Source organism: Condylura cristata, unplaced genomic scaffold, assembly GCF_000260355.1.
Source record: "Condylura cristata isolate star-nosed mole 26May11 unplaced genomic scaffold, ConCri1.0 scaffold00029, whole genome shotgun sequence".
NCBI classification, from domain to species: Eukaryota; Metazoa; Chordata; class Mammalia; order Eulipotyphla; family Talpidae; genus Condylura; species Condylura cristata.
In genome coordinates, this window is record NW_004567130.1 from 10,726,070 (window position 1) to 10,742,266 (window position 16,197).

General features: G+C 39.4%; 1 protein-coding gene across 1 annotated transcript in view; it reads right to left on the reverse strand.

Annotated features, from left to right (window-relative positions):
- Positions 1-16,197, reverse strand: part of SLC5A4 (solute carrier family 5 (glucose activated ion channel), member 4) — a 36,807-nt gene that overhangs the window by 4,895 nt on the left and 15,715 nt on the right. The window contains exons 8-14 of the mRNA XM_004690941.1: positions 13,243-13,463; positions 9,806-9,941; positions 8,941-9,048; positions 6,539-6,689; positions 5,494-5,662; positions 4,112-4,327; positions 1,813-1,912 (exon numbers count right to left, since the gene is read on the reverse strand). Of these exons, the coding sequence (XP_004690998.1) occupies positions 1,813-1,912; positions 4,112-4,327; positions 5,494-5,662; positions 6,539-6,689; positions 8,941-9,048; positions 9,806-9,941; positions 13,243-13,463 (1,101 nt within the window). The remainder of the gene's footprint in view (positions 1-1,812; positions 1,913-4,111; positions 4,328-5,493; positions 5,663-6,538; positions 6,690-8,940; positions 9,049-9,805; positions 9,942-13,242; positions 13,464-16,197) is intronic.

Below are 16,197 nucleotides of genomic sequence, written 5' to 3' on the forward strand. Positions count from 1 at the left end.
CAAAACAGTAGCTGCAGTTCTCCTGCCTGCCTGTGAGTCTGCAGGTGCTTCTTTTTACAAATCTTTTCCCTTTTCAAAACAGGAGCATAACTCTCCTGCACACCTGTGATTTGGTGTGTTCCTCTCTTTTTCTCATTTTCCTAATAAAACTGTCCTTTTAAAACATTAATTAAAAAAGAAAAAGAAAAGCAAATGAGCAAACAGAACATATCTTTAGATTCTAATAACAGAAAAGTGGTTACTAGAGGGGAAGAGGGTAGGTAGAACAGACAAAAAGAAAGTAGACTTTGATAGTGAGTATAATGTAATATATACCGGTAGTGAAATATAAAGCCATATACTTGAAATAAATGCTGTTTTAAAAAGAATATTAACTAAATTAAAAAGGAAAGTGAATGTAACTTAAGTAATCCATCCTCAACTTAGGGAAAGAACAGAATAAACTAAAATATTGTAAAAGGAAGAGTATATAAATGAGAACAGAAAGTAATGAATGAGGTTAAAATGCAAACAAAATCACTAATTCAAAGGTATATATACACTCCTATGACATATTAATTTCATCACTATTTACAATAGCCAAATTATGAAAACAATGTAAGTGCCCAATGACAGAGCAGTAGATTAAGAAGATGGAGTATATATATGCAATGGAACACGAGTCACTTATTTAAAAAAAAATGAACTTTTGTCATTTGTGACAATGTGGATAAAACTGGAGGGGATTAAAAATAAACTATTATAGGCCCTCTCTGGTGGTGCAGCGGGTTGAAGTGCGGCAGTGAGGGGCTGGGGCCACCTCCGCATGAGTTCGATTACTGCCTGCCGCCTGCCCCAGAGGTGACCACATGGCGAGGCAGACCTCTCCTGGCCCGCCCGCTGCTCCCCTCAGCGGTGTACTTCGTGGATCTGCCTGTTCTACTACCCACTCTGTCCTTGGTGAAGCCTCTCGCCGCCCCTGAGCCCCTGGCCTGTGCCCCAGTTCTGTACGCACTAATGGATAAATCTTTAAAATAATAATAAAAATAAAAACAAACTATTATATATTAAAAAAATGCAGGGGATTATGCTAAGTGAAATAAACCAGAAGGAGAAAGACAAATATTAGATGGCTTTACTCATGTGTGGAATACAGAGAAACAGAACAAAGGAACTGACAAAACTAAAGCAAAACAAAAACCCAACTGAAACCAAATAATCAGTATAAAATTCAGGACAATGTACACGGAAGTGCTAAACATATGTGGTTTTAAAAATATCAGGTAAATAAAGAACCACCAGGAAGAGTGCTGAAGAAATACATGTTCAAGCAGGAAATGAGATTATAGCTAGTTTTAAAGAATAGGCTTTCCTCCTCTCCCTTGAAGAGGAAGTAGAACTATTCTAGGGAGTTTAATATATGTGAGAGGAAAGGGAAGAAATCTCCCTGGCTGGAATGAATGGAGACTGTTGTACTGGAGAGATGAGAAACAAGGTTGGAGAAGAAGGGGACTAGTGCTTAACTGCAACCAATCAAGACTGATTTGTTGAATATTTAATAAGTGAGAATGAACAGATGAGATTGATACCACTTTTCAGCTCAGAACCAGAACACAGATCCAAGGAGAGATGGTAGCTAGATGGACAGATAGATTGATTGACAGGCCTATTGAAAGTATAGATTTCAAATGTAACAAATTGTATTATTTGTTGGGAAGGTGAGATTATTTTTAGTTTGTCATACATATGGTGTTTAAGAAACTGGATGTAGTAGTATTTTAAAAACCAATTCAGGGTTAGAGGTCCTACATGAAAATTAAATGTATATATTACCTTCTTCATCATCATCATCTTCTTCCTGTCTTCTCTCATCTGCATCTAAATCAATTCTTTCTTCTGTACTGTTCCGGAGAGCCCAGCAAAGGCGATACAGCTAATCAGAGACCAGAATATTAGTGATAGGCAGATGTGTGCATGATAGTGGTACATTTGTTTATTGTATCAAAAAGAAAGAAAGAAAGAAAGAAAGAAAGAAAGAAAGAAAGAAAGAAAGAAAGAAAGAAAGAGCACAGGAGATTATAGGTAACCAAGAAAATGTCTCTACCACACTCATTTATGAGAATATATTACCACTGAAACTTATTTATGTTTATAATTCTTCTAGTAGTAATTAAAACTCTTAAATAGTGTATTTAAAATCCTACTTCTTGATTCTTAACTTCATAACTGTTGAACATTTATCTAATTTACACGAACCCTGGCTTCACTTATTCACATCGTCTAGCGGTTTGTTTTATAACCTTTAAGATATCTTCTAAGCAGCATTGTGTTTAGGTAGTATCGATCTAGTATTATTGAGTTTTGATAGCAATTTACACCCTTACATACCTCTTTTCCAATCTATTTCAAAATTTCTACCATTATTTAAAAACTTTACAGGGTCTATACCTGAGAGGAGAAAGCATACATTGTACAAAAAGGAAGGATGATTTAAACCATACATTAAAAAAATTAAAAAGTAAAACTCTTAAGCTTCATGTAATTTTTTAAGTTAGAAATGAAGCTTTATTACAGGTTGACAGTACACATTCAAGAGTATGCAAGGAGATTCAGAGGAGAATCACCATAAATTTTCCATTGTTTTCTGTAACTATAATTAAGATTTCCAAGTTTAATCTGTGTATCAATTTAAAAAATAAATAAATAAAGAGCATCTGTGCCCTTAGATAGCTTCGTGTTTGTGAGCCAGAGTTATCAGACATATAATTAGACACAACACTTAAATAGCAGATCTTTGTCATTCTAAGGAAATTGTCACAAGTGTCAAATGGGTTTTTAAAATTCTAATCTATCAAATCCATACTTCATCTTCACTTAGCTCATACTTGGTCCATGACTTTTTTTTAACAGATTTACTAGAAAATTTAATTGACTTTTTAATTATGATATAACAAATGAATGTTTTTATCTTTTCACTATAATCCCTAAGTTCAGCTTCATAAGGTTATTAATTGTAGCACTTCTTATACTAAGACTTGTTCAAACTCTAGTATTGGGGCTGCTTGAATTCCTGATCTAAGTTGGAACAGGTATTTTTCTAGTCTTGCCAAAAAGCTGTATTACCCTGAGATATCTCTTTACTGTACTGCTTGTCCTACTTATGCAAATATTTCTACAAAATTAAGCACATAGGAGTGAGATTATTGACTCATAGGATATGAGAATTTTAAAATTAATAAATATTGCCCCATTATAGATTATAAAATTCATTTTATAACATTTATCAACAGTTTTAGAGAGTAGAAAATTCCCTATCTCATTATCAGTAAATGCTATTCATATTTAACTTTCCTATAACTCTGAATGGCAAAAATAAAAAAAGCATCTCATAGCTCAATTTTTCTTTTCCTGTCCCTAGGTATAATGTGCTTAAAACAAAACAAAACAAAACAAAACAACACTTCTGTGCCAGTGTTTGTGCTATATATGAAACTCTACTGACTCCCAAAACAGGTCTGACTCCCAAAACAGGTCTGGCGCAGATAACAGCTACTGTGAAGTTTTTCCTCATTCCCTGGGTGACTTCCAGGTATCCTCTAGCAAAGGTATGAATTTACCTTCCACTGGCATTGTGAAGTTTTTTTTTGTTTTGTTTTGTTTTTTTTATGGTGCTTTGCACATGCTAGGAGCAATTTGTTATATAAGTGGACGAATGGATGACATAATCTTAAGTTCCTTCTAACTCCTGTGGTGCTATGATGCCATGACTTGGGACTTGTAGAACAATTGCTTTAGAAGGCAAAGAATCCTTATTTTAAGATGAGTACAATCTGGGGGCTTCCTTGGTGGCGCAAGGGGTTAAGTCTCAGCACTTAGAGGCTATCGGCAGCCATTGCAACAGGAGTGCTATCCCCAGCCAGGGAAGCACCCATGTGGCACAGCAGACCTCTCCTGTCTCACCTGCTGCTCCCCTCAGCAGTGTATTTCAGTCAGTCTGCCTGTTCTGCCCCCCACTCTGTCTCTGGTGAATCCTCTCACACACCAGCCTCTGGCCTATACCCCAGCTCTTATAAGCATAAATAAATAAATCTTTACAAAAAAGGAGTAAAAAAATCTATTACTCATTACTTACATGTATATCAGGAATGGGTCTTGTTAACAGGGAAACTCCCAGGACAACTAGTGCGGAAATAGCAGAGAGAATGATAGCAAAGTATAGATAGTGCACTCCACAGATGATCTTGGGACAGTTGCTGGCAGCTAAGCAACTTCCTGTTCCATAGGCAAATTCAGTAATCATACGAATAAGGCCAACCACAAGTCCAATCATTAGACCCCAGAAGGCTCCCTGCAAAAGAAACAAGAACAAAATAAAAATGATGAGAAGCTCATTCAAGTAAGCCATAATCATCATCCTAGCTGCTTTCTCCACTGAGGACCAACAAATAGCAAACCTTGACCAAAACAAGGAAAAGTTGCACATACACGTGTTTACTAATGGGTGATTGTCTCTGTGGTTCTGAAACATCATGGCATTCGTGGTGCCCAACTCTAGGACATGCTATCTTCCCTGACCTAAGCTGAAGTTTTCCTTGCTTTTGATTATATAAATTAATATATTAAAATTGATATTAATGTATATATAAAACATTTATTTTGTAGAATGAACATAACTGACTTGTGTTACACAACTGCAGAACTGATACTAGATGATTTTGACAACTTTGTTAAATTTTTGACATTTTTTTCCCCCTGAGAAGTTAGTAGGACAGGAAGCATGTATCCCTTGTTCCCCTGATTAAAATTTGTGTCTGCTGGCCCTCCCTGGTGGTGCAGCGGGTTAAAGCACTGCCCTAAAAAGCTTAAGCTGCTTCCGCATGAGTTCCATCCCCACCTGCCCTGGAGAAGATCTGCGTGGCAGACCTCTCCTGACCCTCCCGCTGCTCCCCTCAGCAGTGTACTTTGTGGATCTGCCTGTTCTGCTCCCCACTCTGTCCCTGGTGAATCCTCTCACCCTCCGCATCTCTGGCCTGTACCCCAGTTCTGTATGAATAAATAAATCTTTAGAAAAAAAAAATTGTGTCTGCAGGCACTGCAACACAAATTCGATCCCTGGCCAGGGAGCTGACTCCCCTCAGCAGTGGATTTCAGTCAATCTATCTGTTCGGCTCCCCACTCTCTCTGGTGAATCCTCTCACAGCCCCCCACCCCCCCACACACACACTTCTGGCTTGTACTCCAGCTCCAGCTCCTGTGGGCATAAATAAGTAAATCTTTAAAAAGAAAACCCATGTTCCTTGGTACTGTGCCACATATATTTTTATATATTTTGTGAGAAATATAAAGATACTGCATGTATACAATAGATTTACACACTTTAGTGAGAATCAGGAATTGTGGTTGACCACAACTGAAATTGAGAAAAGTAGAACGAGTCAAAAAGAGGCATTTTTCTATCAGTGAAAGAAATTTTTCTCACTGCAGCGAGGCACTTATTTCCCAATTTTAACTTACCTGTTCATTGACTCTTTTACAGAAGATGGCAAGCAGATAGACAACTGCAATTGGAGGTCCAAGGTAGCTAGAAATTGATTCTACATAGTGGATCAGTTGTCCATTATTAGATACCTCTACTAATGGGACCCACAGAATGCTGATGACAATTAGTATAATGATAAATATCCTGGGAAGAAAACAAAATGATTTAAATATCAAACAAAATATTATTGGTACCTCTATTTTTCCTTTAGTTCTTGGATCATACTTGAGGCCATTCATTGGCTTTCCAAATAAAATGAAGTTCCTTGACCTCATATGAAGTCATGCCATGCTTCATGATTATCTGTTAATAAAATGTCAATAAAGAAACGGTCTATAACCTGCCTAGAACACAGTCAGGATTCAATAAATAACACCCTCTCTCCTATTGTCATCACTGGAAAGCAAATCCTGGTCTTCCCTTGCTCTCTTATCTTTGTTTTCTTCTTTTTTAAAATAAGATTTATTTATTTATGCACACAGAACTGGGGTACAAGCCAGAGGTGCAGAACAATGAGAGCATTCACCAGAGACAGAGCAGGAAACAGAACAGGCAGATCCATGAAGTACACTACTGAGGGGAGCAGTGGGCGGGTCAGGAGAGGTCTGCTGTGCCATGTGGTCACCTCCAGGGCAGGGATTGAACTCATGCGGAAATGGCTTTAGCTTCTTAGTGCTGTGCTTTAACCCACTGCACCACCGGGGAGAGCCCATCTTTACTCGTGTTCTATCTCATGTGAAGTAAAACCCCCATTTTTTTTTTTGTTCAAATGACTTTGCCCCACCTTGCCTCTGGCACTTTTCTGAACTTGTTTCCCCTCACCTTTCCTCTGCTCTTCATGTATAAACCTCACCTCTTGTCCTCAAGCATACCACTCATGACTGTTGTAAGAAAGCAGCACTTACGTGCCCCCACACAGTATGGAGCTCACCCCCACATTCCCAAAGTGACAGGCTCTCACTTATGTCTATACCTGCACTTTTTAAATTAAATTTTAGACAGAAACCAGGATGCTCTCACCGTCCAGCTATAAGGAGCTCCTTTTCGGATGCCTGCTTCCGCACCTTGGTGTAGATGTCTATGGTGAAGAGGGTGCTGGCACTGTTGAAGATGGAGGTCAGGGAGCTCATGAGAGAGGCCAACATGACTGACATCATCAGCCCTCGAAGTCCTGGGGCCAGAAGAAGGGACAAACATTGGTTAGCCGCTGGTTCCTGGTTAGGAATATTGGTTCTAACTGATGAAACTAGCATGGTTAGGTGTCATGATCTGCTGAGGACCACCCCAAACTTGAGGGTCATTTGAAGATAACTGTTATCTGGAATATAAACTAACTTTTGTGCTTATCATCACACACTATGTGGCATTCCCTGTATATGTCCTGGTGACTTGAAAATAAAGCAGCATAGGATTTTAGTTCTAAACATAATCTTTAAGAGATGATTTATTGGAACCTAAACTGGGAGGAGAGGAAAGAGTGTTGTACCACTTATCTTTGGGGAGGAATTCTTGGCTTCCTGATGACTTAGAGAAATGGAGAGAAAGGAGACTTCGAGGTGGCACCACCAAAGAACACTGTGGTGGGCAAAGTCAAGAGCTTTGAGATACTGTAGCAAGTTCATTCTTCAGTTCCCTGTCAGTTCATTAATAAAGCCCCTAAACCTTCTGGGACAAAGTGTGAAATGGGATGGGTGGGTGATATCCCTTACGGGAGATCTTTTATCTTACTCCTGACAATGTGGATAAAGGAGGAAAAAGGTTACAGTAGTGATAGGTAACTTCTTTAAAGATTTATTCATGCATACAAGAACTGGGGTGTAGGCCAGAAGTGCAGGGTGTGAGAGGATTCACCAGAAACAGAGTGAGGAGCAGAACAGGTGGATTGACTAAAATATGCTGCTGAGGGCAGCAGTGGGCAGGACAGGAGAGGTCTGCCGTGCCATGTGCGTCAGCTCCCTGGCTGGGGATCAAACTCATGCCATAGTGGCTGGTGATAGCTTGACAGCACTGAGACTTCAACCCCTGTATATCAGGGAGGCCCGTGATAGGTAACCTTTGATGGTCAAAGGTAAAAGATCACCTGGCAGCCCCTCAGCCCCAATGCGTCCTCTACTTCTGTTCACAGATCACCTTTTTACATTCTATTAATTAATTATTTCGTATGTATGGCTTATTTTCTAACTCATGAAACTGGAAGGTGACTTCTGAAGGATAAGGGGTTTTGTGTTTACATCATTGATTTTACTAAGCTCCAGGGCAATGTCTGACATATCAGAGGCACTCAATAAACAAATTTCAGTAAGTAGATGAAGGCCTATTAAGGGTTTCAGTGGTCTAAATAATAAGTAGGACATATGGATCCTCTCTAGTGAGTTTATGATGATGGCTATGCAACTCTTTGATTGGCATGTCAGTAGATCACTGACATGTTCTTCATTGCTTTGGAAGACAATCTTGAATCTAAAGAAGTAAGGATTATTCTAATAGAAATTACATCTGATACATCTTTGTATTCCCCAGGTCCATAAGAGGCTTATGGGATGGAATCAAGAAATGTCTGATGAATATAAGTGAATTAATGGAAATACAAATTATGAAGGACTGTATAATAACCCTTCCTCATGACCAGACCTCGGAGATAGTTCCAGCATGAATAGCTCCCTGCCCAGCTTTACTGAGGTATGATTGACAAATAAAACACATATGTATGTAGGGTGTACAACATGATGCTCTGATATATGTATACACTGAAATGATTCCTACCTTCAAGCTAATTATTATATCCTCATCTCACATAGATAACATTTTCTTGTTTTGTGGTGAGAACAAATTTCAACAATACAATACATTAGTATTGACTAGTCTCCAGGTTATACATCAGGGGTACAGAATGTATTCTCACAACTTATCTCCTGTTGCTCCAGGCCCCCAGCTCCTAGCAACCATCATTCTATTCTCTGACTTTGACTTATTTAAAGTCCACATATAAATATCATATAGTATTTGTCTTTCTGTGTCTGACTTATATTTTTAAGTTTTATTTATTTATGTATACAAGAACTGGTGTACAGGCCAGAAGTGCAGGGAGTGAGAGGAGTCACCAGAGAGTGGGAAACAGAACAGCAGATTGACTGGAATACACTGCTGAGAGGAGCAGTGGGTGAGACAGGAGAGGTCTGCTGGGCCATGTGAGTCAGCTCCTTGGCCAGGAATCAAACTTGTGCTGAGGTGGCTGCCGATAGCTTTATAGTGCTGTGCTTTAACCTCTTGTGCTACCAGGGAGACCTCTGTGTCTGATTTATTTCACCTAGTATAGCATCCTTTAAAAAATAAGGATTTCCTTTTTAATAAGGAATAGCGAATATGAATAATATTCTATAGTCATTCTCTTTCCATTGATCTGAGCATGGACATTTTCTTACCATTTGGCATCAGTCTCATCACCAGCATTGGGTAGGCATAGTTCGTGCAGCCAACTTCAGTGCCACAGTGTTTCACACATTCAGATGGCACAACGCAGGCTATCTCATCTAAGGAGGGATTCAGAAAATTGACTTCAGTAAGTTGGACCCAATCAGGTAAAATCATAACCACTGGACATCGAGATAAGTTATCAGGTCGTGGGTAGGAAGAGAGACATTTGCCTGGAAGTTGGAGACTTTTTTTTAATGGAAGGTGTTTATTTATTAAAGATTTATTTATTTATGCATACAAGAACTGGGATACAGGCTCAAGGGGGAGGGGTGACAGGAGTCACCAGAGACAGAGTGGGAGCAGAACATGCAGATCAACTGAAGTACACGACTGAGGGGAGCAGAGGGCAAAACAGGGGAGGTCTGCTGCCCCATGTGGGTCAGCTCCCTGACAAGGGATCAAGCTCGTGCTTCAGTGGCTGAGGATAGCTTCATAATGCTGAGACTTAACCCCTTATGCCACCAGACTCGACTTTATTTATTTTTGCATAAAGAACTTTGGTGTGGGCCAGAGCTCCAGTGGGTGAGGGGATTCACCAGAGACAGAATGGGGAGCAGAACAGATAGATCTACTGAAATACACTGCTGAGGGGAGCAGTGGGTAAGACAGGAGAGGTCTGCTGAGCCCACGTAGGTCAGCTCCCTGGCAAGGGATCGAACTCAGTCCATAGCAGTGATAGCACTGAGGCTTAACCTCAGTTCCACCAGGGAGGCCAAAATTTATCAGGTTTTAATACAATCTTAAAGCCATTCTCCAGAATGAAAGCATTAAACACCGAGTATTTATGGGTTTCCCGGTGTACACAGGACTTGCCTGTGTACAGGATGCGGCTGATCATCCCGGGCATCACCATGAGGAACATGGGCAGCAGCTTCAGGTACCCACACATGATGCAGGCGGCCTTCACGTGAGACATGTTCTTCCCTGAGAGGCAGCGCTGCACAATAACCTGCCGGGGAAACACAGAATGATGAAACAAACAAAGATGACTTCAAAGAAGGGATGAGTACACCTTCCAGGAATTACTATGACCAAAAAAATGGTGTCATGGTTAGTGGAAAATAATGGGTGTTGGAGTAAAATAATAATTTGAATTCCTGCTCCTCTTCCAAGAGGGTAAGATTTGTATGCATCTCAGTTTTCTCGTCTCTAACAGGGTCATCTCACCTTGGGTATTCTGAGGGTTTGGTAAACTGGGTGCAAGTATCCTGGTGCATACAAGTCAACACAACCACTTCTACTAACATGTTCATAGCTCTGGGGCTGTGCAGCAATGGCGATGTGCCCCCAGTTGGACAGCTGTGCTGGCTGGTCTTTGCTACAAGTTGTGTGTTTCAGTTGTGCTTTTAATACCAGAGCTCTAAATAAGCAACCTGCTCATCAGCATTTCTCTGTAGTTACAGAACAATGGTCCTCTGGGCCACTCAAGCCCATCGCCAGAGATTCTATAGTCAGACAGCCATCAAAATAGAAACTTGAATCGTTAATCTCTAGATTTTTTTCAGAACGTTCAGAGGAACTTGTTGAGTCGTGAGTTAATTATGATTCTCTGATGAAAAGGAGTGCATATAATTTTATAATTTCAACTTAAATTGTATAACCTTTTGACTAAGAATTTTCTAGCAAAGTAGGATTTCTACCCACAGTGAAATAACTTTTTATGAGCTTCCTTCTCAAGGACTGTCAGAAAATAAGATAACTTTTCTGCTTTGTTCTCTTGGGAAAGAAATCTATTAGGGATAGCGGCAGTGTCATTAAGGAGTGGTGACATTTTTGACAGAAGGTTAAGAGCAGACAGTGAGGGACAACACAAGTTATAGGTGAGGAGTTGCATCTATTCCTGCCGACAAGGGGGTTAGGCATCAGGTGGAAAGGTAAATGTGAGGCCAAGTAATTTATAGGAGACAAGGCAAGTGGCCAGAGAAAAAAAATAAATATTAAAGATGTTTCCAGAAATCAGTGGTGAAAGGATGCATATTGGTAGATATGTGGAAAATAATCAGTTTATGGTACAGAGAAAAAGGACACTGGGACAAAAGAAAAACACTATCATCTATCATCACAAAGGGCCATTGATTCAAGATAAGTGTAAAATTATGTAATTTTAAGTTTGAATTTGACAGAGACTGTTTAGGGCTATGAAAATCCCCCCTCTCCCCAACCAAAATCTATCCAAAACAAAATCCCCAAATACCCAGAAAGCAAAAAAATTAGATCTTGGAAATTATAAATGCAAAAGCAGAAAAACTAGAAGGTAAGGTTGAGGAAATCGCCTACCTTTGTAGGTATAACCAAAGAAAGTAGAACAAAATACCAAAAGATAGAATATGGGGAGAAAATAGAGGAGCGAGCTAAATATGACCAACCTTAAAATGAAAACAAAGTAGAATAAATAAAAGAAAATGTCCTTCTGCGAGTTACTTGAGATGTCAATTATCAGATTAGACAGCCTCATAATGGCCCATTACAATGGACAATGGTAGATCCACACACAATGGTACACAGCAGAGAAGTCTAAGAACACCAGCAACAAAGGGAAGACAAGCTTCTTCCAGAGAAAAAAGATAGGCCACATCCACAGAATTCGGAATAATTTCAGGTGGAAGTTCATTAGGGACTACACCTAAGGGGGGGGGGGAACCCACTAAAAAAATGAACAATGATGTAAAATATATATAAAATTAAAAAAGAATAACTTCAGGCTTCTCAACAGTAATGGTGGAAGTCAGGAGAAAATGAATCTGTGATTTTTGGGAAAATGAATTCCCAGAAATATATTCATAGCTAATGGACCATCTAAAGAAATTTGTAATGAAGATGTTTCATATATACAAATTCACAATAAATTCATCTGTCTGTCTCAAGAACTCATTGAAGAATTTATTTGCCCTGAAAGAAAGAGTAAACAAATAAAGAAAACAACGTGGAATATGGAATAGGAGTATAACCAAAGAATGAGGCAAAGGAGGTCCCGAACATGGTGGTGAAAAGGGTCCTGGGTTACAAAGGACCCCAAGCAGAGAGAGGTCATTGAGGCTGCGAGAAAAGATTTGGTGGGATGTCTGATGTATTTGTGAGTATCAAGAGGAGATTTAAGCAAATGTGCACAGGGTTTGATGTTCAATGACTAATAAACACCAAGAAAATTTAGAACAAAAAAATGTAACTATTATGTATTCTAAAAAAAAGGTTGAGATTTCCTCAACCTTGTCCTCAAGCTTTTCTGCCTTGGAATTTATAACTTGAAAGATCCTATTTTTTGCATTCTGTTTTTTTTTTAAATAATATAACAGTTATTTTTACATCATTTTGTACATTTTTTTAAAATCTCAATTGTAATCCCCGTGGGTTTCCTATCACATAGTCACAATTCTGGGTATTTTTTATAAAAAAAAAAAAAAAAAAAGGTAAAATCAGATATAATGGACTCAGCTACAACTATGTTTATGTAATCCAAAAGTGGTAGCACCAGAATGCTGATCGCCCCAACATTGTGAATTAGATCTATCAGGAGTTGTAGGATTGAGGATGGAAAGAGCTAAACCCTCTTCTCTCATTATTTGAATCATCTGTGGGCAAGATTTCCATGTAAATTCTGACTCCTGAGTCTGGATGACATCTGCAAGTGTTTATTTCTAATGAACTCCAAAAGGCCATCCATATGCCAGTGGTTCACTGACCTCACATTAAATATAAGAATTTCGAGAATAGGGGTCTTCCTGGTGGTGCAAGGGCTTAAGATACAGCACTATGAAACTATCCATAGCCATTGTAGCGTGAGTTCGATTCCCAGACAAGGAGCTGACCCACATGGTGCAACAGACCTCCCCTGTCCCACCCACTGCTCCCCTCAGCAGTGTATTTCATTCAGTACATCTGCATATTCTGCTTCCTACTCTGTCTCTGGTGAATCATCTCACAACCCTCCCCACACATACCCCTGGCCTAGACTGCAGCTCTTGTATGCATAAATAAATAAATCTAAAAAATAAATTTAGAGACTAGAAATACATACCAAAATACTTAATTAAAAGAACAGAGAGGGGGAAACAAAAAAGAACAGAGAGGGGTTGTCTTGCAGTAGTAAGAAAGATAGTAGAGAGTGGGATACCAGACAGCTATTTTTTAACAAGTCTTATAGAAATGTTTGACTCTTTGAATGATGTGTGTGTACAAAATAGAAACAAGATGCTTTTCCATAAAAATAATAATAATATTAACATATTCACATATACACAAAGGCACTTCACCTGGTCTGTGCACCAGTACCACATAGCTACAAGGGTGTTTCCAAATATTATTCCTGGCCAAGGAATATCTCCAGTGATAGGGTCCCAGAAAATGTGGAAGGAGTCCTCTTGAGGAGTGTAGCACTTGGAACTGATATTCAGGTTGTCCCCCTCCACCACACTCGGGACAGCATTCATGTACTTTTCTATAAAATTCTCATAGCCTCCAACTTCGGCAAATGCTGAAAGAGCATCAGATAAAATGAAATGTTTCACAGAAATCTAAGACATTTGTAATTATTTCCTGGGGATGGGGATACCCAAGCATGTGCAACCAGTCAGGTGAAATTCTTTTTTTTTTTTAAAGATTTATTTATTTGTGCATACAGAACTGGGGTACAGGCCAGAGGCTCAGGGGCGGCGAGAGGCTTCACCAGAGACAGAGTGGGGTGCAGAACAGGCAGATCGACGAAGTACATTGCTGAGGGGAGCAGCGGGCGGGTCAGGAGAGGTCTGCTGCGCCATGTGGATCTCCTCCGGGGCAGGCGGGAATAGAACTCAGTGCTGTGCTTTAACCCGCTGTGCCACCAGGGAGGGCCCTCAGGTGAAATTCTTATTGTCTTTCCAGGACCCATGTCTCTGGGAGTCCCTCCTCTAGCATTGCCCAGGCTATTAGATCTACTTGCACAAATCACACAAGGCAAATCACTCTTTAAGTGTTTTCTTAAAATGCTACTGAAATTTTTGGATTTAGTATCTACCTTTGCAGTAAAAACAAAACTGTTATTGAAAAGGTTGATATTGATGTCTTACAACAAACTAGAGCATATACAAATCTGAAGATGCATTAACAGAGTAAGAATAACAGAACTAGCTAGCAAAAAAGAACCTGGCTCCACTGAAAGAACTCAGAAGTAACAGCCTCTCTTGGCACAGAGCTTGGCTGGTCTGACCTTCTATACAGTTTGTTGTTTTGGTGCGTTACTGCATACTAACTACATTACAATAAAAATTGGGAAGCAGGGAGCAGAAGTTGGAGGCATCATTTATCTGTGGTGAGGGGATATAGTGCAACTCAGCCCGCTTGAGGTATGGAAAGGTTAGTTAAACATAGAGATGAGCCATAATGGATGAAAACCCTACAAAGCCCAGTCTTCTGGGCCACTTACTATAGATTCAAATGATGCAACATTCATCAGAGTATCATCCATCTGTAGAGCTGAGGTTGACATTAATTGACTTCTTCACTAATCATTCAGTTGGGCACCAACATGTTTGTATGTACCAAATATTGTTCTGGGATTATGAAACTGAATTGAAAACCCTGACATAAAGCCACACATTTGTGGACAACTCATCTATGACAAAGGAGCAAAGAATATGCACTGGGACAAGGACAGTCTCTTCAATAAACGGTGCTGCTATATGTTAAAGAATGAAACCAGATTACTGCCTCACATGATACACACAGATCAACTCAAAATGGGTAAAAGACCTGAATGAAAAACCTGAAAGCATATAATACATAGAAGAAAACAAAGGCAAACTCTCCATGACATACATTTCAGAAACATCTTCAAAGATGCATTCCCCAAAGAAAAGAAAATGAAGGAAAAGATAACAGCTGGGGCTATGTCAAACTAGAAGGCTTCTGCACAGTAAAAGAGGCAATAATCAAGATGAAAAGATTGAGGCCCTCCCTGGTGGTGCATCGGGTTAGATTGCAGCACCATGAAGCTAGCAGCCAAGTTCAACCCCCGCCCAAGGAGGTGATCCACATGTCACAACAGACATCTCCTGTCTCATCTGCTGCTCCTCTCAGCAGTGTACTTTGTCAATCTTCCTGTTCTGTTCCCCACTCTGTCTCTGGTGAATCCTCTCACCAACCCAGCACCTCTGGCCTGTACCCCAATTCTGTATGAATAAACAAATCTTAAAAAAAAAAGATGAAGAGATTGGGACAAAATATTTGTACTCCACAAAACTGATAAGGAACTGATATCAAAGATTTCCAAAGAGCTTACACAGTGCAAAAATTAAATAAATAAAATAAATAAAGAATCCAGTCAACAAGTGGCAGAAGAGCTAAAAATACACTTATTCAAAGAGGAAATGAAGATAGTCAACAGGCATATGAAAATATACTCAACATCACTTATAATCAGAGAATTGCAAATCAAAGCCAAAATGAGCTATCACCTCACACCACTAAGAATAGCCCACATTAAAAAAAAAACAAAAACGAACAACAACAAATGCTGACAAGGATATGGAGAAAAAGAAACTTCTTATATTGCTGATGGGAATGCAAATTGGTCCAACCACTGTGGAAAACCTTGTGGTCCCTCAAATTACTAAAAAAGGATCTATCATATGTCCCACCAACTCTACTCCTAGGACACAAAAACAGTAATTCAAAAGGATATTTGTGTGCTTATGTTCATCACAGCACTATTTACAATAGCTAAAATGTGAAAACAACCTCAATTCCCCAAAACTGATGACTGGATAAAGAAAGTGTGCTATATACACAATGGAATACTACACAGCAATCAAAAAGATATGCCATTCACAGCAACATGGATGGAACTGGAATGGATTATGCTCAGTGAAATTAGTAAGAAGGAAAAATAAAAATATTGTATTGCTTTACTTACAGAAGGAATGTAAGGAAACCATACAAGGGATTGGGGTGTATGGGGAGACAAAGCCAGAAGACAAAATATAAATTGGGAAAGGGATCAAAATGGGAAGAAAGATCACAAGAATCTATAGTGATGGTTCATGGGTGTCTTGGTGGTAGTAATTTTATGGGGACAACACTTGAGAGGAGAAATCAAACATATATAAATGAACAATGATGTAAAAAATATACAAATAGGCCCTCCCTGGTGGCGCAGCGGGTTAAAGCGCAGCACTGAGAAGCTAAAACCACTTCCGCATGAGTTCGATTCCCGCCTGCCCCGGAGGTGACCA